Source organism: Physella acuta, unplaced genomic scaffold, assembly GCF_028476545.2.
Source record: "Physella acuta isolate Inbredline_101_S28 unplaced genomic scaffold, ASM2847654v3 ptg001237l, whole genome shotgun sequence".
Taxonomy (NCBI): Eukaryota; Metazoa; Mollusca; class Gastropoda; family Physidae; genus Physella; species Physella acuta.
The window spans coordinates 156,991-180,709 of NW_026732753.1; the positions used below are offsets into that span (position 1 = coordinate 156,991).

The window sequence follows — 23,719 nt, forward strand, 5'->3', positions numbered from 1 at the left end:
AAGATCAGGCTAAGATAATTTCCAAAATTGATTTACTTTCAGGATACTGGCAAATCCCCTTATCTGACCGTGCAAAAGAAATATCTGCTTTTGTAACCCCTAATGGTTTTTATAGATACAAACGTATGCCTTTTGGTATGCGAAATGCTGGTCAAACTTTCCAGAGGGTCATTAACTCTGTCATTGCTGACATAGACCAATGTGAGGCCTACATAGATGATATAGTTGTATTTTCTAATACTTTTGAAGAACATATTGTTCAATTGACTAACCTTTTTAGAAAATTGTCTGAAGTTAATTTTACTGTAAACTTACATAAAAGTGATTTCTGTAAAGCTTCAATTACCTATTTGGGTTATCAAGTGGGAACGAACCAAGTTCGGCCCATTGAAGCTAAAGTAGATGCTATTGTAAGGTTACCACCTCCCAAAAATTGTAAAGAGATCAAAAAGTTCCTTGGGATGGCTGGTTACTATAGACGGTTCTGTCAAAACTTTTCAGCTATTGCTGAACCTCTTACTGCATTATTGAAAAAGGGTGTTGAGTTTGAATGGTCAGATAAATGTCAAGAAGCTTTTTTAACCATTAAGTCATTTCTATCTAATGCTCCTGTTATGGCTGCACCAAATTTCAGCAAGCCCTTTAAACTTGCCATTGATGCTAGCAACTTAGCCATTGGCTCAGTCCTATTTCAAGAAGACAACATGGGAATTGACCATCCCATTGCCTTTTTTTCCAGGAAGTTAAATGAGAACCAAAAGAATTATTCTACTATTGAAAAAGAAGCTTTAGCTTTGGTTTTATCATTACAACATTTTGAAGTCTATGTCTCTTCTTCAACCAATCCAGTCAGAGTGTTTTCTGACCATGATCCCCTGAAATTTACCTCTAAGTTAGGACAGACAAATCAAAGAATATTGAGATGGTGCTTATATTTCCAAAATTTTAATCTGGAAATTTCACACATTAAGGGTAGTGATAATGTTGTGGCTGATTGTTTGTCAAGGATGTAAAATCTTGTTACACACATTGATCATGTGACATGCTTTGTGGTTCATTGGGACCATAAACAGGTTTTGTTTGAGTGTCACTCATATGAAAATGAGTGGTGTGAGTTTTGAATTTTTTTCAAAATTCCAATCCTGTTGAATATTTTGTTTATTTTCAGGTGAACCTTAATTAAAGGTAGTTTTTGATTATATGTAATCTTTTATAATAATATGTCTCATATGACTGAGTTGATATTGTAGCTAGTCATAGAAATAAAGGTCTTACCCTGGCGGGTTTACCACTTTTAATATTCTCATGGAAAAATTGTAATTCCCCTTTTTGAGGGATTTTGATGTATAATTACCCTTTGAAGGGTTACTCCCCTTTCACCAATTGTAAAAGTTGGAGTTACTTCCCTTTTATGTTCAGGGATATTTTCATCTGGTATTATGATTTTGATTGCCTACATTTGTAAAACATTTTTGTTATTTCATTGCCAGATTGGTTCCTTATGTATGTTTTTGTGGAACCTATCTGTCACTTCCAAAAAGGGAGGGGATGTGACCTACTTAGGTCGAGTCATTTTTATTTTGACATTGTATAATTCCTTATATGGAATGATGGTGTAACACCTGGGGTTTTTCCACTGACTTATTAAGGTGTTTGAGACATAGAAATTTTCCATTAAAATCTGATTGAATGATCCTGATCAGATGATTATCCCAACCAATGGCGACATGAGTTGAGGATAACCTCCCCTGTCACAGAAGTCTTTAATTGCACTGCACACTCGCAACACGAGGCAGTTTATCTTGACCTGGCAGTCTACGAGGCCGTTTTACCTTGGTCAGGCAGCCGTCCATATTGTCCGGCTATAGACTCTGACCATTTGAACGTGAGAGTACTTAAGACCTGTGTGTGCCTTGCTTTCTTAAGTTGATTTAGTCTTCTAGTTTAATATTACTTGTCGCTAAGTAATTCCTGAAGCTACAGCAGTGTTGTGTGGCCTGTGACTGTTCTTTTGACAGTGTAGAAATCTGTGATAGTGATTTTTCCTACATTTTGTAAGTTGTGTTTTGATATTTTATACATTAAATATTTTATCTAGTTCATCTTTGTGTTCTGCCACAACTGAGTTCGCTGATTAAAAGGTCGTATGTAGATTGGATGAGTGTTAATTACAACAGTATCACTAGCTCCCCTAGACATTAAATTCGAGCCCTAGTGGGTCGTTGTGTTAAGTGTTCATCCACTTAGGCCGTAAGGCATTTGCATATGACCCCGAAAAAAGAATCCGGGGACGTTCTCCTTCTATTTAGCTGATAGATAGGTTAACGTTACACAATGTCGAAATTGTAGGGTGCTCTTTAATACTAACGTAGGCGCAAAAGTTCTCACAGGATAGCCAGGGGCGCCGGTGGACGTTTGATATTATTTACTGAAGGACTATAATAACACATCTTATACACAGTTTATCGCACTTTTAAAACAAACGAAGGCGCCATAGTGCTCAAGGAATAGCCCAGAGTGCTAAATTGCACCCTAACGGGGCGCCGGGGAACGCGCTTGATTATGTTAAGTGAACAACTCTAATAACCCATCTTTGCGTACCTTTTGCGTGAGACGAAGTACCTCAGGCATCCCTGTGAGCACTATGGCACCTATGTTCATTTTTAAAAAAGGCTATACACTAAAGACATGATGGGCAACAATAATCATTGACTATATCAAATCATGCGCGTACCCCGCGCCTATGCAGGGTTTGATTTGGTGCCCTGGGCTTTCTCGTGAGCACAGTGGAACCTACATTTGTTCTAAATTGTGCAATCTTATGTATAAGATGGGGCATTATATTCACTCACTAAATTGAGCGTTCCCCTGAGCCTGGACAGGGTGCAATAAGGTGCCCCATGCTATCCCATTAGCTCTATAGCGCCTAAGTTTGTTTTAAACAGTTCAATAGACTGCATAAGATGGGAATTAAAAGTCGTTCACTGTGAGTCCTATGGCGCCTGCGTTAGTTTTAACGAGCGCACTACAATATTGACAGGCGGCACAACACATTTGATGATTAAACCAAGCCAGTGTAATCTGGGGGTTCACGAGAGCATCCCTCTACCTCTTTGACACTTAGACAATGAGTGATTAACGGCGATATTGTAATGAGTGATTAACGTACACTTAAGGCTTTCCTACAAGGTAGTGTAGGTTAACCCGTGCACTGACAAATATGACCCAAGAAATATAGCGCAGGCATTGTTTACATTTAAATGACTCAGTTTTAGGAAACAAGGTCATGCATCTAAAAATATAGGATTGGTAAAGTATTGATTAAACCCTCCTAATATATTCCGACAGATTTTACTTGTTTTTTATGCATTACTACACCTTTCATTAAAAAGCCATAAAAATGTGGGAAGTTGTTGAAATTTCAATCTAACATGGGCAGCGCCTTTGCAAGGTGCAATTTGATGCCCCAGACTATCCCATGAGCACTATGGCGCCTTCGCTAGTTTTTAACAGTGCGATAGGCTATGGATAAGATGGGGCGTTATAGTCCACTAAACTGAATCAGGCGCGTCCACAACACCCCGGTAGGGTGCGATTTGCCGCAGGCTATCCTCAGACTTTCTCCAGTATAGTATATAATAAAAACCAAAAACCATGAATCTTCTTACCTTGAGTGATTTTGACACAGAATAAGGTTTGTTAAAAATCCTGGCACAGATGTTCTCAGTTGATGTGTCTCTGAGTTGCCCAAATGGAGCTGCTTCATTAACAAACACTGGCAGCTCCTGAAGCCTAGAGGCCAACTAATAACAAAATTCAGTCAAGTTCATTATTTTAATATCTTTTCCATTCCTAAAATTATTCTTTCTGTTTCTGTTATAAACAAATGTATGGGTTACTAAAAATATTCAGGAATTTACTTAGTTATAACTTTTGAAAAAGGGCAGTGTTCTAGTAGTTGTACTTGTTGTAACCGTGTAACTTCTTTTTACTTTTGTAATGGTGCGGGGGGACAGTAGGTTGGGTGGTAAAGACTAAAGGGTTCATCTGTTTACAACTTGGGTCATAAAGAACTCAATTCTGCAAGACGTCCCTGAGTCAACCCAGCTCTGGTGGGTACCTGATTCACATTAGGGAAAATAAAGGCTGCTAGGCTGACCACACACTTTCAGTTCATATGCTATTGTCAACAGATAAATTCTACTTCATCTTCCCTATGGATTGTTAGGTCCAAAGGAACTTTATTGTAAGAGTGTAACATTTTTTCAGTCCTAACTAGTCTAATTGTGTGATATTTTTTTAGTGATGACTACTGCAACAGTGCAAAGGTGGCTGGACATAGTGCTGACCACACTATCTTCATATGCTGAGGTCACAGAAACAGGTGAACTCTACTTCACTTGCCCCAAAGATCATCTGGTTTGAAAGGGAACTTTATAGCAACAGTGCAATATTATATGTCATAACTATTGTTAACAGTGCAGTATTTATTTAGTCATAGCTATTGCAATATTTCAGCACTGTGTATGTGTATACCTCTTGACTTGGAACTTTTAAAAATTCTGCCAAGGCTCCAATAAATGCAAACCCTACAGCTATGGCAGGGCTGTGGATACAAAAGTTAATCAATCGTGGGTAATCTTATTAAAGCACATTTTCAACCTGAATCTAATCTATTGGTTAAATCATGAATTAAACCACAGATAGCTCATGATTAAATCATGAATTAAAGCAGATACCTCATGATTAAATCATGAATTAAACCACAGATATCTCTTGATTAAATCATGAATTAAACTACAGAAATCTCATGTTTAAATCATGGGTGAAACTACAGATACCTCATGTTTAAATCATTGATGTAATAATAAATTATTTTTATAAGTTTTTATCTCATGTTTCTTATTTCATGTTTCTTATCTCATGTTTCTATCTCATATTTTTATCTCATGTTTTTATCCCATCTTTTTATCTCATGCTTTTTACTTACACATTGACCAGTGGTGTTTTTGTCACATCATCGACATCCAAGACATTTTCCTCAACCAATGGAAGACAGCAATACAATAAGCCAGCCTGAACATGCAGTTTTTCAACAATTTCAAACAGTTGTTCTCAGCACATACAGACATGTTGCTAGAAGTTATACTACAATCATTCTTTAATGTGTGTACATTAAACACCTGCTATAAGTTATACTACAATCATTCTTTAATGTGTGTACATTAAACACCTGCTATAAGTTATACTACAATCATTCTTTAATGTGTGTACATTAAATACCTGCTATAAGTTATACTACAATCATTCTTTAATGTGTGTACATTAAATACCTGCTATAACCTAAAATAAAGTTCTAAATTACTGCTTAACAACTGGCTTATAGTTTCAGCAAATATATAACAAGTAGTCAGTACATGGACCATAAAATTGTATGCAAGGAGTGTTTCCTCAAGACTTAGTGTAGAGTTCAAAGAACATCTCCTCAAGAGTTAGTGTAGAGTTCAAAGAACATCTCCTCAAGACTTAGTGTAGACACAGAGATCAAGGAACATCTCCTCAAGACTTAGTGCAGCAGAATTTTAAAAAGGAATGTCTCAAGCTTCCTTTTTATGACAGTGAATGCTGGAAAGCAAGGAATGCTACCATCCAATCACTAGATTCTTTCTAAACTCCCTATCTGCCAAGGGAAAATAGGCCTATCACCACCTTAAAAGCTACTAAGAGAAATGGAAATAAAACCCTTACAGAAGTATTTGTTTTAAGATGGTAATGGATGGGATATGTACTAAAACTGAAGTCAGATGCTAGTCCATCAATAGTGCTAAATTAAAATAAACAAACAAAATAGAAACTTGGAAGACCTTTTAAGACATCAAGACTCATAACCAAGAAACAACTGGAAAGAAACTGTCTCAGGAAACTGCCAGGAAGTTGCCAAAGATCGCCAGAAAAGGAAAGAACTGTCTGTGATGGTCTCATGTGTCCTTGGCAGCAATAAGATAGATGATGGTGAGCACATGGCAGCAATAAGATAGATGATGGTGAGCACATGGCAGCAATAAGATAGATGATGGTGGGCACATGGCAGCAATAAGATGATGGTGAGCACATGGCAGCAATAAGATAGATGATGGTGGGCACATGGCAGCAATAAGATAGATGATGGTGAGCACATGGCAGCAATAAGATAGATGATGGTGGGCACATGGCAGCAATAAGATAGATGATGGTGAGCACATGGCAGCAATAAGATAGATGATGGTGGGCACATGGCAGCAATAAGATGATGGTGGGCACATGGCAGCAATAAGATAGATGATGGTGAGCACATGGCAGCAATACGATAGATGATGGTGAGCACATGGCAGCAATAAGATAGATGATGGTGGGCACATGGCAGCAATAAGATAGATGATGGTGGGCACATGGCAGCAATAAGATAGATGATGGTGGGCACATGGCAGCAATAAGATAGATGATGGTGAGCACATGGCAGCAATAAGATAGATGATGGTGGGCACATGGCAGCAATAAGATAGATGATGGTGAGCACATGGCAGCAATAAGATAGATGATGGTGGGCACATGGCAGCAATAAGATGATGGTGGGCACATGGCAGCAATAAGATAGATGATGGTGAGCACATGGCAGCAATACGATAGATGATGGTGAGCACATGGCAGCAATAAGATAGATGATGGTGGGCACATGGCAGCAATAAGATAGATGATGGTGGGCACATGGCAGCAATAAGATGATGGTGAGCACATGGCAGCAATAAGATAGATGATGGTGAGCACATGGCAGCAATAAGATAGATGATGGTGGGCACATGGCAGCAATAAGATGATGGTGGGCACATGGCAGCAATAAGATAGATGATGGTGAGCACATGGCAGCAATAAGATAGATGATGGTGGGCACATGGCAGCAATAAGATGATGGTGGGCACATGGCAGCAATAAGATAGATGATGGTGAGCACATGGCAGCAATAAGATAGATGATGGTGAGCACATGGCAGCAATAAGATAGATGATGGTGGGCACATGGCAGCAATAAGATAGATGATGGTGAGCACATGGCAGCAATAAGATAGATGATGGTGGGCACATGGCAGCAATAAGATAGATGATGGTGGGCACATGGCAGCAATAAGATAGATGATGGTGAGCACATGGCAGCAATAAGATAGATGATGGTGGGCACATGGCAGCAATAAGATAGATGATGGTGGGCACATGGCAGCAATAAGATAGATGATGGTGAGCACATGGCAGCAATAAGATGATGGTGGGCACATGGCAGCAATAAGATAGATGATGGTGGGCACATGGCAGCAATAAGATAGATGATGGTGGGCACATGGCAGCAATAAGATGATGGTGGGCACATGGCAGCAATAAGATAGATGATGGTGGGCACATGGCAGCAATAAGATAGATGATGGTGGGCACATGGCAGCAATAAGATGATGGTGAGCACATGGCAGCAATAAGATAGATGATGGTGAGCACATGGCAGCAATAAGATAGATGATGGTGGGCACATGGCAGCAATAAGATAGATGATGGTGGGCACATGGCAGCAATAAGATAGATGATGGTGGGCACATGGCAGCAATAAGATGATGGTGGGCACATGGCAGCAATAAGATAGATGATGGTGAGCACATGGCAGCAATACGATAGATGATGGTGAGCACATGGCAGCAATAAGATAGATGATGGTGGGCACATGGCAGCAATAAGATAGATGATGGTGGGCACATGGCAGCAATAAGATGATGGTGGGCACATGGCAGCAATAAGATAGATGATGGTGAGCACATGGCAGCAATAAGATAGATGATGGTGAGCACATGGCAGCAATAAGATAGATGATGGTGGGCACATGGCAGCAATAAGATAGATGATGGTGAGCACATGGCAGCAATAAGATAGATGATGGTGAGCACATGGCAGCAATAAGATAGATGATGGTGGGTACATGGCAGCAATAAGATGATGGTGGGCACATGGCAGCAATAAGATAGATGATGGTGGGCACATGGCAGCAATAAGATAGATGATGGTGGGCACATGGCAGCAATAAGATGATGGTGGGCACATGGCAGCAATAAGATAGATGATGGTGAGCACATGACAACAATAAGATAGATGATGGTGGGCACATGGCAGCAATAAGATAGATGATGGTGGGTACATGGCAGCAATAAAATGATGGTGGGCACATGGCAGCAATAAGATAGATGATGGTGGGCACATGGCAGCAATAAGATAGATGATGGTGGGCACATGGCAGCAATAAGATAGATGATGGTGGGTACATGGCAGCAATAAAATGATGGTGGGCACATGGCAGCAATAAGATGATGGTGAGCACATGGCAGCAATAAGATAGATGATGGTGAGCACATGGCAGCAATAAGATAGATGATGGTGAGTACATGGACCATACAACTGTAAGCCAGTAAAGGATAAGTATAAAGCCATCACCTTCTCAGCTGCAACTACAGGCCACAATACACCCTGCTCAGTGGTCAGCTGGTGGACAGGTTTCTGGAACTGTAAGTCACACTGGTCTCTACTAGGTGTAAACTGTTGGGGTAAACATCCACTTTTAATTCATCATTAGATAGCTAACCAACTCACTCACTTCCTCAACTATGTAACTGTTGGGTAAACATCCACTTTTAATTCATCATTAGATAGCTAACCAACTCACTCACTTCCTCAACTATGTAAACTGTTGGGGTAAACATCCACTTTTAATTCATCATTAGATAGCTAACCAACTCACCCACCCCCTCAACTATGTAAACTGTTGGGGTAAACATCCACTTTTAATTCATCATTAGATGGCTAACCAACAACCTCAACGTGAGTCACTCCCTCAACTAAATTATTGTTTAAATCCTTACGCAAACATCAATGATCACCTGAGACGCGTAGACAAGTGCAAGCTCCTGCACCAATAGTGGCAGTAAATTGTTGTTTGAAGGAATTGGAACATAAGCTTTTCCGTAAGTCAGTGCTGCCTTCTTTTCTACTGTTGGGAATGATCTGTATATTTTTAAAATGTCATAAAATAAATTTTCTTTTAACGATAGATGTCTAAACCTCATACTTATAACATCCACATTATGGTTTAGGTGTAAAGGGGAGGGTTAAAAAAATTGACTAGCGAAAGTGTTTGGACTCAAGGTGGCCTTAACGGTAACACTAATGTTTAGAAAGCTGCATCCAACTACATAAAATAAAAAAAATCTTAACACTTTTTCCAAGTAAAAAATAAATTAGTGCCACAATCAGTATTTGATTCATATATAGAAAAACCCTATTTTAAATAAAAACAAAGTTGGCCCTTATCATTCCATTAAGGATACAAAAAGGGTTGACTCAAAATATAGACCAAATCAAGATCTAAACTTAGCAGACTAAGACTACAAGTTGATCTAGAATCTATATAGTAGATCTACAAGCATTTTAAATTAATAATTATAAATGTAGGAGTCTTGATAATAGACATAGATTGAAATCTAGAATTCTAGATCTTGTTTAGAAATCTAGTAGATTCTTACCTGCTAAATAAGATGTGTGGATTTTTAGAACCAGTTGACAATTTAATTATCCAGAGATGTCTAACAGCGATGCTCATGATATCACTATCAGATGATATAGATAGATGGTCTATCAGATATTCATTAGGCCTAGGTCTAATAATAGGCTCATACTAAACTAAACTGCAATACAATTGAAATTTGAATGCAATCAATAAGTAATAATAAGGTAGGGTGCAGTTTGTTTTTTCTCAATATACGGTATATAAAAAAATAAGAGTCGGATGTGTTTCGACACCGTTCGACCGTGTAACATGAAACTTTGGGGAGATGATCAGAAAACTCCAGGGAAGGGTCCTGCAAACAAAATCTTTTTTAATTTTGCAAGGGCGGCTACCTGAGAGGGTGCGATTTTTCTCTATATATGGTATATCGAAATAAAAGCCAATAGCGGTTTGACACCGTTCATCCGATCACCATCAAACTTTGGGGAGTTGAATAGAGCACTTCAGGTGAGGTTTCTGTAAAAAAAAAAAACATTTTTAATTTCGCAAGGGCAGCGCCCGGGGAGGTTGCAATTTTTCTCTATATACGGTATATAAAAATTAAAGTTGATTGCGGTTTCACACCATTCATCCAATCGCCATCAAACTTTGGGGAGTTCATTAGAACACTTTAGGTGAAGTTTCTGTAAAAAAATCTTTTTTAATTTCAAAAGGATAAGAAGAGGCGTTAGAGGTGCTCACTAAATTAAATCAGGCATGTCCGCCGGCGCCCTGGTAGGGTACGATTTGGTTGCGAACAAAAATTTCAGTTTCGGCCCACAAAGGCTCATATGGGCCTATGAGATCCCTGTAATACATCTTTTTTCAATTATCAGAAAAATTAACTAAGATTAGATTATTAACTGTGTTGTTTCCTTTTGTCCATACCAAAATCCAAACAGTTTCGTCACTTTGCGAATGATGCAATGAGCATCTATTTTTCGATGATCCAATCAGAAATTAAGATTGAGCTTCTAATAATACCCCATTAGCAATGCTAACAAATTACCACATCAGCGGTACTTTAATATTTAATATAGGGCTCCAGAGAGCGCCCCTATACGTCACTGACACATGGGTGGTCAGCGGAGTGTGTTTTACCTCATTATTGCTGTGAGTGATTAACGTACACAGTATACACATTATATAGACTATACTAATACTATACACTAGTATACACTATACATAGTACATACACACTACACTAGACAACACAAACTTTACTGGCCGTAAAGTTTACAGTTGAGTTTAGTTTGCGAGTTTCTCAGTTTAGGGCCTAAACTTTCTTTAGGCAGTTACTGAGTTAGGGCCTATCTCAGATAGTATCTGACTTATACTTTTACAACACTATTAGTATTACTATTCTAAACAACAGACTTGCTGAACCTCTCATCATACTTCATAGGCCAACTAGAATCTAGAATTATACTATAGTAACTATAGGTTAGCCTACTAGATCTAGATCTCGAGGCCTGTGTGCTACGATGTAGGTAGGGAGCTCTCTTATTGTCTTATACTATTAATAGTTACAAAAATAAAAGTCATGTGATAGCCAAATTTAGAATGAACCTTTTACTTTTCTAAGGATTGCAGAAAACTTAGACCAATGTTTACACTAAATTCACCTGGGTAAAAAAACGCGAATCTGTGCAAGTTATTTTAATTTTTAAAATAAAATACACAAGTTTTATCCAATAAAGACGGGTGACACCATCAGACAAGTTGACATCAAAGGCGAAAACTGCTAAACAAATAAGAAAAATATTATTATTAGGCCTAATAATATTAAAATTAAAAAAAGTTTAATAGCAAGATTTTAGATCTAGATCTATATATATAGATTAATTTAGATCTATAATTTTGCACTAAAAAGAAGAAAGAATATTTCCTTCAAATTTTATAAATATTTACGCACCACTATTTAAAAAATAAAAAACTCTTAAAACATGGGTTCCTATGTTTAACTATACGATGTCACTATGAATTTTATACTTTATATAGTTATTAGTATAAGCATAAATTTAATAAGCGACCCACTTTTCTTTTCAGCTATTTAAATTGTGATACAATTATTATATTTATAGATTCTATATATCTTCAAAACTGTAAAGAAAATCATCTTTCTTCTTTTTAGTGAATATAAATAGATTCTAGGCCTATATAATTATAAAAGTAATAAAAGTAAAAGCTTCCTATCAAAATGTTAACGCCACCACCCTCAACCTGGATACACTTCACAACAAAGGCCAATTGTAGTACTAGCTGGGTTTTTGCTCAGTTTTAATTTGTTAATCTATTTTAGTACAATTAGTCCTTAAATCAGAGTTTCTTCGAGGCATCTCTTCTACCGCTCCCCCCCCCCCCCAACGAAATGAAATTTATAAATTTATATAGAAAATATATACTTTTAACAGTGTCCGCCACCCCCCCCCCCATTTCAAGTTGCCCCCCCCCCCCCCCCCCGAGAAATAGGCATCGTTTGATATTCGGTGTTTCGGTATTTAGCGAAACCTACTTGTTGCATCTAACTTACAGCTGACAACAAAACACATCATTAAAGCTACACTGTAAGTTAGTGAACTGTTAGATCTACTACTGATATTGTAACTAAATTCTAGACTCTAATATAAAGTAAACTCACTTAACTCAACGAATAGGTTATTTATTTATGATTTATTTCTGAGTTATCAGTTACCTAGGACAGGCTAGTTAATATTAATTAGTAATTACTAGTATTACTATTACTACTAGTCTAGGCATTCCGACTTCCGCTGTTTCGATTCGGTATTCAACATCCGGACTTTTCGATGCAGTCTTTATAAAAACTCGCCCTTTTCCGAAGAATGCCGAATCTCACTGTTGGAATCGAGTTTTTAGAAATATTCGATATAGATATTCTAGTGTAGTCGTATTATATGTTTCAATTAGAAAATTACCGCCATTATGACAATCTTTAAGCCGAAATCGATCGCACGATTCTAATGAGTTTATCTCGCGAACATGTCCCGTACGGTGCTGTCACATTTTAAATAAGTTTACGTATTAAACCCTTTATAAGTGTCTTGCCATTAGTTGTAAGTGTCCATTAAATAAACAAATATTATTATAATAACGGTTTTATGGCACTTACTACTTCTGCTTACGAGTTATCATACATGTCAAATCCCCGAGCTAGCGCTTCGGCCTTGACAACGCCATGGCGTCGGTTTAGCACGGCATTACCTATTATCGATAAAATACGCGCACTAATGCCAATGACGTAGTTTTCGAAGTTGGAAAGAATTTAAATTGTGGGTGGCACTGTTAAAACTAGATACAATACGTTGATCAAGTTATCTATTAAAACCGACAGGCAAGAAGCTTAGGCTTACATTAAATAGTGTTAAGCATTTCACACATACCTACTTACTTAGATTTAAGGCTAATACTAATACTAATAGCCTTTAATATACTATTATACTTTATACTATAAATAAGTTATCTATTTCTTAGTATAACTAATGCTATATATACTATATGTATCGATTGATACAGTAAGTCTGGGCCTATTATTGGTTATGATAAGTAAAGAAGCTTGGTGATAAACTTATTTAATTATTTGTAATAATTATGCTTATGACATTAGTAAATAATAAACAAAAGGTGCAGCAATTGACATGGGGGGGGGGGGTACTAATTAATAAGGCAGTGAATTTAGAATGACATGAAAAAGGCATGATAATTATTCATAATAATTTAGGATACAATTTTTACATTTAATAATAAAATGTAACAAAAAACAAATAACAACAAACAATACGGATTTAAATCACTGCATGTTGCCAATATATATATTCATATAAGCAGATAGACAGGGAAGCTGTAACTTCTGATTTGGTACAAATTAACACTTAGCTTAATAAACTTTTACAAGAATTTAAGGTTTTTCTATTGATTAGTAATTTAGTTGTACCAAAATATCAATAGGGTCTTATAAAGGCCCTAGTATATTAAAGTAGTTTCCCTTTTGGACCTGTCAATCCATCATCCATAAAGCCGCTGAAGTAGAGTTTATCTGTTTCTTGACCCATGCACATGAAGTGATGGTGTGGTTAGCTCTCTGCCAAGCTATCTTTACTTTCCCTTGTGTCAGGTACTCATCTGAGCTTGGTGGATGCTGCACGCTGCACAGACAGACTTGTCTGAGATCTGAGCTTAAGACTTGCATGTTAGTAGTTGAGTGCTTTAACACACCATCCCTAGTTTTATTTTTCAGCATTCTTCTTATTACATGCTTCAGTATCAATAACCAAAATGTATCCTATCTATTATAGTAACATTCTGGACATACGTCAGTTGCAGTCACTATAATTACTATAAAAGGGTGCAACACCCTTTCATAGGACTTTTTAATTATATGCAGTCATACTTAATATAATTTTTTTCTATATTTCTATTGCCCCCACCCTCTAGCAAAGTTTCAATTTTAATATTAAAAAAAAAAACATAGACTTTCAGTCTGCATATTGACCTATATAGAACAGCACCCCTCACTTTAATTTGACTTGATTAGTTCTAATTATCCTTCATCAAATTTTGATTTTACTTTCATATTTCTATTGCCCACACTCTCTAGCACTAATGTGCAAAGTTTTATAATTATATCTCGAATAGCAGCAGTGGTATGCAAGCCTAAAGCCAATCACACAATTAAATCCGATGTTACAGTGATATATAACAGGTTTAATACATAACTTTAAAAATTCATATAAAAAAAACTATTAGGCCTAGAATGATAAATTTGGTATTTTTATCAATGGGGTATATTATAGGATTAATCTGTGTACATTTTATCATTCTATGGTAATTAGGAAAAATATCCCAACATTCCTACTACTAGTCAGTGTTACTGGCAGTTACTACTAAACTTAAAACTAGTTTAAATCTAGCTAGATCTAGATTAGAATCTAGATCTAGAACATAAAATTTTTAAAAATTTTTAGGCCTTAGAATTTTAGAACAACTAGGCCTAACTGGTAACTAACTATTAATAATATAGATCTAGTAACTAAGTAACTAGATTTCGGTAATCTATCGGTTTTTTTTAGGTACTTAAAATCGTCCGATGCTATTGCTAGTAATGTGCAAATAAGGGTAAAATCACGATATAGTGTCCTTTGTCATTCCGGAATTGTACAGCAGTAAAAAAACAGTAAAACCATGGCATAGTCTGCCGAGCCGTTCCGGAAACCACTCAAAATACTGTAAACCATCATTTATTTGCCGCCCATATTATTTTTAATACATAATGTTTAAAAATGTGCATGAGTTGATTTTAGTTGCTTTTTAAATACTGTTATTATTTTGTATTTCTATCATGCTTTTCTACTTAACATTTCCTGGTATGCACACACATTTGTTTCTTTTTTTTATCTGTAATTATGAGGCGATGATAAAAAAAAAAATTTTAACTTATAAAAGACATTAACTACAAATTCATATTCTTAATTAAAAGCATAATAATTTTGGCTATAACTCTTTAAGATCATAACGACATTTCCAACGGTCGACAGGGCGGCCTGCCAAACCGTAGCAACGCTCCCAGCGTCCGATAATTTTTTCTCTATTTAATTTATTGGTCCTAGGACCTTTGACCACAGGTGCTTTGACCATAGGGGGTTTGACCACAGCGGAGCTTTGACCATAGGGGCTTTGACCATAGGGGTTTTGACCACAGCGGGGCTTTGACCATAGCGGTGCTTTGACCATAGGGGGTTTGATCATAGGGGGTTTGACCATAGGGGGTTTGACCACAGGTGTTTTCTCAGCAGAGGGTCTTTGATCACAGGTGGTCTATCAACTGGTGTTTGATCACAAGCGCTGTGTCCGGCTTTGATCATAGTGTTTTGTCCACATGTGGTCTTTAATCTCAGGTGGTTTGTCCAATGCTGTCCATATATGGTAAGGATTTATTTTAATAAAAGTTGCTAAATTATATTTTAAATTTCGACATGATGTAATAATAAGTTAAATCATCATGTATAAATACAAGTATTACAAGTCATCTAAACTACTCTATTTAAAAACCATGGAGAATCTTGCACACGATTGGCGATGGTGTAGCACGAACAAATAACATTTGTGAAGGATGGCATTACAGTCTTCAGTCTCTCCTCCAGTGTAGTCACCCAACAATGTGGCGTTTCCTTGAAGGTCTGCAGATGGACTGCACACGGCAAAAGACAACTTTCTTGCAAGGTGTTGCAGGGGCAAGCTACCCAGCTGAGAAGCGATACAAGATGCTGCACGAAAAAGTACAACGTGCTGTCCAGACATATGGTCAAACAGATGTACTGACATATTTGCGTGCTATAGCACATCTGTCATTTAGTTAACCATTTTATGTATTACATCTTTGACTATATTCTTGGCAAGTTTTGTATCATTTTTTATCCTTTATATATGCTATGTATTTTAAAGTACATCTACATTATTTATTTGTGAAGCTTGTTATATGTCGCATTATTTGTGTTTCATTTATATTTAAAATAAATCTATGAGGCCTAGCACCAGCCTTTATGTGGAGACTAAAATATAGTTCTTGGCTTCTTTTAAATACATGTTAATTTCTATTAACGTACTCTCAGGAAACATGTATAAAATCGTGTTAATTGTAGTATCACATCTATGATCAAAGCCGGATGCAGCGCTTGTGATCAAACACCAGTTGATAGACCACATGTGATCAAAGACCCTCTGCTGAGAAAACACATGTGGTCAAACCCCTTTGGTCAAACCCCTTATGATCAAACCCCCTATGGTCAAAGCACCGCTATGGTCAAAGCCCCGCTGTGGTCAAACCCCCTATGGTCAAAGCCCCTATGGTCAAAGCTCCGCTGTGGTCAAACCCCCTATGGTCAAAGCACCTGTGGTCAAAGGTCCGCGCACCAATTTATTGTTTTTCATAATCCAAGTTTTCAATCGTAAATCTAGATCATGATAACGCTAGAACAGACATTTTTAGTTGTATTTACTTCTTGTAGTTTTCTCGATCTGTTGATTTTGTATTTGATTGAATTTTTTTTGTAAAACAACTTGCAAAACAGCATTTTTTAAACACTGCGAATGACGTTCAGTGGCCGTGTCAAACGCTACATTGCCACATTATAAAATTAACCAAAATTAAAGTATTTATGCTAAGACTAAGTTAATTGTAGAAAAATTGACGTCCTTTCATTTTCTATTAATACAAACTCATGAAAGTAATTCTTAAAATTAAATTTCCAGACAAAAGCATATTTTTTGCCAGAAAAAATCAACTCTTTTTTTTTTTTGTCTTCTTAACTACCTTTCTTCAATAAATAAATATTTACTTTAAATTTATATTAGTGTGTAGGACATTCAATTACTATTTATATTAGAAATGTCTGGGCTTTACATCAGTGGGTAAAAAGATATGAGTCATTTAGCTGCAAGGGTACTAAAAAATTGAGTGAAAAAAATAATTCAGGTAAAACGTGAAAATAATTACAGGCTTAAAGAGATAAAGCATGGTTTATCCATCTTTTTTTTTATCATACCATCTCAATAATTTGTTTATCTATTTTTATTTTTTTACAATCAATAAATATTGTCATATTTTTTTCAGGTATTACAGATCAACAAGCCTTATCTAAAAATGTTGAATACTGTGTATAAATACACTAGCTATACTTGGAGATTTATATTTTTTGTGTTGTCCAACTTGTATGCACTACCTTGCTATGTAATTTGGATGCTGCTTTTGACTCCTGTCAGAATGATAGCACCCAATATCTACTGGAAAATTGAAGCTTTTATGTTCAGGATGTTGCAGTGCATGGTTGTCACATGGGTGGATACCAATGGTTATAGAGGTATAAAGTTTTTTTTCTATCAACAATAGGTATTTGGTGTCTTCTTGAATTTTAACATTTTTGTATTTTGGTTTTTATTTTTGTAATGGTTTTTTTTCAGTGCAATGTTTTTTCCACCACTGTTTGAATTTTAAACTTAATCTTAATCCATGCAAAATATATATCACACAATTACAATTGCTGTTCTACACATAAGGTTGTTTACAGTACACATTCTTCCAGTCATCTCAGACTTTTATACTCTCTATAGTATCAACCTTCTAACTCAATATCATATGGCTCTTACCGTGAAAACATTTATCCTAAAATACAATGTCAATTTTCTCACAATGTTATTTCTATGTTTATAAATTGCCATTGTTCATTGTAATAGTTGTCCAGTGTGGGGATGACATAGGTCAACTCCATGATAAAGAAACCATTCTCCTGTGCAATCACCAGTCCACTGCAGACACTCCTATTGTCATGCTGACAACCTATGGTAAAGGAATGGCCACTGGAAACATGTTGTGGATTATGTTTATCCTTTTCAAGTACACAAATTTCGGTCTAGTTTCTTGCATTAGAAAAGACTTTTTTATTGATCAAGTTAGTCTTTTTTCTTCTCTTAGAAGTAGTATGTGTGTGTTAGTTAGCATTTACATTTATTGACCTTTATGACTCGTAAATTTTTTGAATGAAAGTGTTTCACAGCTCAATTTACCATTAGTTTAATTAGAAAACTATTTAACCTTAAAAAAAACATCAATGCATGCTACATACACAAGTAGGCTCATATAAATTTTTGCAAACTGTTCTCTGTTTACAATAATTTGCATTGTGAATAGGGGTGAACTATCAATGAATGGTGTTAAATGATTTTAGGCCTTATGTATTTCTGCAGTAAAAAAGAAATATTTGTGTTCACCACTGTTTGCTTTTGTACCAGACTAGTGTTAAATTTTTAGAGAGCACAGTTTGAATTATAACAAGTTTTATGCCTGTTTTGATGGTATACTTTTTCTTAGAAATACTAGTCCATTTCTACACATATGCAACAACAGTGCTAGTGTTTCTCCCATGCTAGATATTTTTATTTTTAATAATAAATTGGAAAATATTTTAAAATTCCAACATTTGATTATTTTTTCCTGAACAACAATGCTTTCAAATGTTTTATTTGTATCTTTTTTTTTTAATTTAGAAATTTTATTAGCACCTACTTAAATTCAATTGAATAATGAAAATATTTTCAATTTTAGGGAAAATCAGTCCGTGATCTACAGCTAGTGAAATTAAAAGAACATATAATTAATGCTTACCTCCCCTTGAAAAGAAAATGGATCATGGTATTTCCAGAAGGAGGTTTTTTATACAAAAGATTAGAAGCAAGTCAAGAGTGAGTGCTTAATGTTAAATGCTTTTTGAGTTAGTAAACATGGTAAGATTTTTATAATTAATAAATACTCTCACTGTTGAATACAGTTGAGTGAACAGTCGAAAAGGGCTCTGATAAATGGACCCTGGCAAATCTGCCCTGACTAAATGACTAAGTCAAAAGGACCCATGTGAATTTGCTCCTGTCAAAAGGGCATTTGAAATATTGGCACCAGACAAAATTCCTCCTGACAAATGGGCTCCTACATATTGGCTTCAGACAAATAAATCTTATGACCACTTATGCTATAGACAGAACGCATTTTCCCAGCTCACCAACCACACACAGTTCTAGGCCCCACTACCTCTGTAACCTCAATTTAAAATTGATAAAATGTCAAAGTCAAAGTAAAACACAAAATATGCAGAATAGTTTAGCTAATTAATTAATTGCTTTATAAAATTAAGATTCGACTTAAAAGTATATAAAATTACTTCTGAATCAGTAACATTTCATTAACAACTGGCCAAATTGAGTTCTAATAGCAAAGCTCCACAAATTTTAGAAATTTAGATAACAATATGTTATCAACACCCATTTAAGAGTTGTTGTGTGTAAAAAGTATGTTTTTCATTATGTATACAGGATAAATGACATTTTGATTTGATAACCTACCCCCTTGCATCCAATAAATTCAATCAGAGTTTGAACATCCCACAATCTGCCCAATAGTGTGGGATTACATATAATTTGAAAGCATATTTTTTCTTATACAAGATGAAATAATGTAACAATAAGCCATTCCTACCAAGAGCTATGTTTTTTTTATACCTAGTTGTGTCAGGTAAACTAGCTATGAAATGCCTTGATAAAAGGGGCGGGGGGGGGGTCATTTTGTCTGGAACTATGTTGGAAACTCTAATGACTGGTGCCCTTTTTGTTGTCATTGGTCATTATGACAAAAATCATTTTGTCAAGATCCTATTTGTTAAGAATCTTAATAACGTCAACCTATTTGTCAAGAAATGAATTGATGGTGGTTATTTGTCACTGGCTTTTTTTGACTGCTATTTTGATGCAGTTGATGTGTTTATTTTTGTTTTATCTTATTACTCACCATTTTTCATTAGCTATTTGTGTTCAAACAAACTAAAATATCTCTAAAGGTATGCACGCAAATATGGCCACCCTGTTCTCAAACATACAACACTTCCACGCATTGGCGCCATGAAAACTATTCTAGATGCTGTAGGAGAACCGTATGAACCAGTGAATACCTCTGATGAAATTGATAACTGTGAAATAGAAGGTGAATTGTACTGTTGAAATTTTCTGCTTTCTTTTATCATAATAAACCTTTAAATTAATTTTGCATGTTATGTTTGCTGAATTTTTTTTAGTTATGATGTAAGGGACAATACTTTTACTGCCACTCTGTACACTAAAGTACTTAAGTTATCACTTGATTCTCTAGATTCCTCTAGACCACTAAAATGGGTTGTGGACATGACCATTGCTTACAAGGATGGCAAACCTTTAGATATGTTTGGAATGTGTGTTGGTTATAATCCTAGGAATGATGTTCTGGTCCACTACAGGTGAGTCATTCAGTACACCAATCATTTGTATGAATGCCCAAGCTTGGTGGTAACATCCTGTTTTAGATGATTGGAGTTTATCGGGTCTAATTGCTGCATGATGAAATGCATCGATATTTATCACAATGTTCAGATATTGTATTGTATCTCATTAAAGAAAATATTATGCAACTGAATTTTCTTTACTAATGAACACCTTTAGAGCATTTCGAGCCAGAGATATTCCAAGAGATGACGCAAGTTTGACCAGCTGGCTGTATGAGAGATATGTTGAGAAGGATAAAATGTTGGACCACTATTACACTACAGGGGAACTACCAGAAGAGATCTTACAGAGGACTGGCTTGTTGCCTAAGTTGCAGAAATCCTACCTGCGATTTGATATAGTAGAGCAAATCTTGATACATACTTTTTTTGTACTCTCTTGTTATGTTCATTACATTTTTATTATCAAGCCAATTTGGGGGATTTTTGCTTACTTCCTGAGCTTTATTTTTTAAAGTTATATAAGTATAGTTCAGCAGCTAGGTAGTTTAAAAACAACAAGGAAAGTAGCTAGTTTTTAGTCTGCTTATTAAAACTGTACCATTTTTTAAATTTTAGAAACAAACTTTTCAAATGACAATCTAAATTACAAAATTTGCCACCCCCATCCTGGCTGGTTGGGTTTTTTACTCACATTTTGAAGGCCATTGATAATACATAGATTTTTTTAATTTAGAATTTTCCAACTGAAATGTTTTAAAACCCACACAATTCTAGACTACTACAATTTAGATCTCTTAAAAAATTATATATCTGGCATTACTGTTTATTGGTTAAGTTTATATTTGCATGAATATGCTTACCAATTTGAATACAATAATGTGTACTTAGTCTTGTAATTTTCATCCATAAAATCCATTTAATTCACATTTGATGTACCTTGCCAGGCTTTTATTTTAGCTATAACACTATGTAGACATGTCACATCTTAAATCTACAAATGTGTATAATAGAACCTGATTCCATTTTTTTTTCTTACTTGAATTGCTCAAAAATAAATAGTTGTTTGATTATATGCCTCCAGTCTAAAGACATTTCACTTTTTATGAAACCATTAATTTTTGTTTACTAAGATAACGCTGTTGGTAGTAATCAAGGTTAGAGTTGGTGTTGTAGATAAGCTTAATGGACTGGTTATTGTATCTTACTTCATCAAATTGTAGAAAGTGTTAAATGCTTGAAGAAGTGGTAACAATTCTCATTATAATAAATCTTCCTTTTTAAAAACAAAAATGAAACCAATGTTTTTTAAACCAACATTTTAAAATTCTGTTTTATTGAACTGTGTTTGTTAAAAGCCAACCGCTAAAGTTGTCTTTAATCCCAAAGCTGCCATATCATTAATTCAATACCTAGTGGAGTACACCTGCTAAACAGCTTTCCTGACCACATATCTCACAACCTCTTATTTGTGTGCTTAAACATTTTATGATACTTAGCTCTGAACATTTATTAAAATCTATATTAATACAAAATATGTTTTTCATGTGTGTTTTACTAACATTTGACTTGTTCATACCACCTATTTCATTACAGCAATTGGCTTCACTTCTTCTGTTTTAAATATGTGGAAAGACTGAATGAAAATCTAGTTATCTAATCTAGGCCTTATGGTTACTGCATTTTTCTCTCTGCTGTTATTATATATGTATAATATGTTCTAATAATTATTTAATATAATTTTAGATTTTGTTCATTAAATTAAATCCCATCCAAACCACCCATCTAGTAAAAAAAGAAACAATGTTTTTACAAACTTTGCCACAATCAGCGTACATTACATGTAATCTCTCAAGCCTTCCTTCCTTTTACCATTATTTGTCTTCTATATTACTATCAATTTTCTTTGGCTGAAGACAGTTTTTCAGTAAATTTGTGTGCCAGATTTAAATTCTGTTTTAAAATTTTGAATTCATTTTGCTACATTTGCTTGACTGCCAAATTAAATTATTTTATTTTAATTATATTTCTTCTCAATTTTTCAGATATTATTACGTTAGTTTTCATTTGCTTGATATTTGAACCTTTTAAAATGTTTAATCTGATGCTTATCGTTTATACTTTCAATTGGTCTGATAATTTTTACTTGCACTGTCTGATATTTTTATGAATTAAATTATATTTATTTCAGTTTTGCGTTTCACTGTATTTGTTAGTTTTTTTTATGTTGAGAATAAGTTAATACAACCTAAAAATTTAAGATGGGACTACTAGTGAATGGTGTTTATTTATAATTGACTTGCTTTAGCTTAAATATAATTAACCAGTAGTATTATGTTTGTTTAATAAAAGAATAACATGCTATTACTCAGAAGGGAGTGTATTTTCAGCCATGTATTGTATCTATATTAGAAATAGGGTTGCACTACCTAAAGTGATGAAATTTTATTGGAACACTAAATTTTTTTTTATTTAAAATTTTTAATTTCTGCATTTTTTACGACTACATTTTAATTAGCATTGCATTAAGTAAAATGTTTTCTTACCTCACAGCATTTGAAATTACTTTAAAAATATTTTTGTTTGGTATAATAATTTCAATGGATCCATTTGTTTAAATAATAGTTTAACTATAAAAATGTATATGAATCATCCAATTATTTAAAAAAGTGTAATAATTTTTTTTTAGCTTTTGGTACTATTCCTTGTTTTAACATAATATAATATTTAGTAAAATATGTGTTTATTTTTGTATATTTTTAATACAAAGATGATTATGTAATTAATATATATATTTTAAAAATTAGATTGTGATACTGGCTTTTTCTGTTTTAATTATTCCATCATTAGATAAAATATGCAGCACTGATTATTAATTATTAATTAAAAGAAAAAAGATAATGTGTATAGACCCTGTGACTTTTTCTTTACCTGATGTTTGAATGTACAGTGTAAAGTTTGTGCCATCTCTCACTATTGAGTCACTTGTATGTGAAGTTAAGTAATTTATTGTTAGGTCATTGTCAATGAAAAAAGATCCAATAATTTCCATCTTTGACTGAATGCTCAATAAAGAAAGATCATTCTTATGAAACAAGAGCACCAAGTGTTGTGAACATGTAGCTTTTGTTAAGCTCAACAATAAAAACACTTGAAAGATAGCCATGATGATATTGATATTATTATCTGATGAAGCTTGTCTTATCTTATAATTTATTAATGGGCTCACCATTCCCTGGTCTAGAGCCTTCCAAAAATAATTTTCTTTTTAAAAATATTTGTATTAATTGCGTAAG

At 34.9% G+C, this 23,719-nt stretch overlaps 2 protein-coding genes across 12 annotated transcripts in view; one reads left to right on the forward strand and one right to left on the reverse strand.

Moving 5' to 3' along the window:
* The window catches only part of LOC131957387 (AP-5 complex subunit mu-1), a 31,678-nt gene extending 20,338 nt beyond the window's left edge, over positions 1–11,340 (reverse strand). Inside the window, exons 1-8 of one of the 9 annotated variants that reach the window (XM_059322175.1) lie at positions 11,235–11,340; positions 9,963–10,086; positions 9,587–9,670; positions 8,945–9,068; positions 8,502–8,603; positions 4,991–5,076; positions 4,537–4,606; positions 3,669–3,803 (exon numbers count right to left, since the gene is read on the reverse strand). In XM_059322175.1, coding sequence (XP_059178158.1) covers positions 3,669–3,803; positions 4,537–4,606; positions 4,991–5,076; positions 8,502–8,603; positions 8,945–9,068; positions 9,587–9,663 — 594 coding nt within the window. In that variant the 5' untranslated portion in view covers positions 9,664–9,670; positions 9,963–10,086; positions 11,235–11,340. Of the gene's footprint in view, positions 1–3,668; positions 3,804–4,536; positions 4,607–4,990; positions 5,077–8,501; positions 8,604–8,944; positions 9,069–9,586; positions 9,671–9,962; positions 10,087–10,311; positions 10,428–10,497; positions 10,751–10,805; positions 10,889–10,995; positions 11,013–11,062; positions 11,111–11,234 lie in introns of those variants that run through there. The other 8 variants (XM_059322176.1, XM_059322178.1, XM_059322174.1 and 5 more) reach the window with 8 other exon arrangements.
* On the forward strand, positions 11,213–23,324 carry LOC131957389 (acyl-CoA:lysophosphatidylglycerol acyltransferase 1). Of its 3 annotated transcripts, none has more exons than XM_059322182.1 (7): positions 11,213–11,238; positions 17,237–17,483; positions 17,857–18,071; positions 18,725–18,861; positions 20,007–20,149; positions 20,315–20,438; positions 20,641–23,324. In XM_059322182.1, the coding sequence occupies exons 2-7, from the start codon at positions 17,267–17,269 to the stop codon at positions 20,936–20,938; spliced, it is 1,134 nt and encodes a 377-aa protein (XP_059178165.1). In that variant the 5' UTR covers positions 11,213–11,238; positions 17,237–17,266; the 3' UTR covers positions 20,939–23,324. The 3 variants fall into 3 exon arrangements, with proteins under 3 accessions (XP_059178165.1, XP_059178164.1, XP_059178166.1); XM_059322181.1 differs by lacking the exon at positions 11,213–11,238 and adding an exon at positions 12,109–12,176; XM_059322183.1 differs by lacking the exon at positions 11,213–11,238 and adding an exon at positions 12,214–12,240.
* The last annotated feature ends 395 nt before the right edge of the window (positions 23,325–23,719 follow it).

Excerpts from the sequence above, each read along its gene's own strand:
- LOC131957389 (XM_059322182.1), top strand. The coding sequence starts at position 17,267 with ATGTTGAATACTGTGTATAAATACACTAGCTATACTTGGAGATTTATA. Across the intron at positions 18,072-18,724 it reads AAGACTTTTTTATTGATCAA|GGAAAATCAGTCCGTGATCT; the intron begins GTTAGTCTTTTT and ends TTTCAATTTTAG. Across the intron at positions 20,150-20,314 it reads TGATAACTGTGAAATAGAAG|ATTCCTCTAGACCACTAAAA; the intron begins GTGAATTGTACT and ends TTGATTCTCTAG.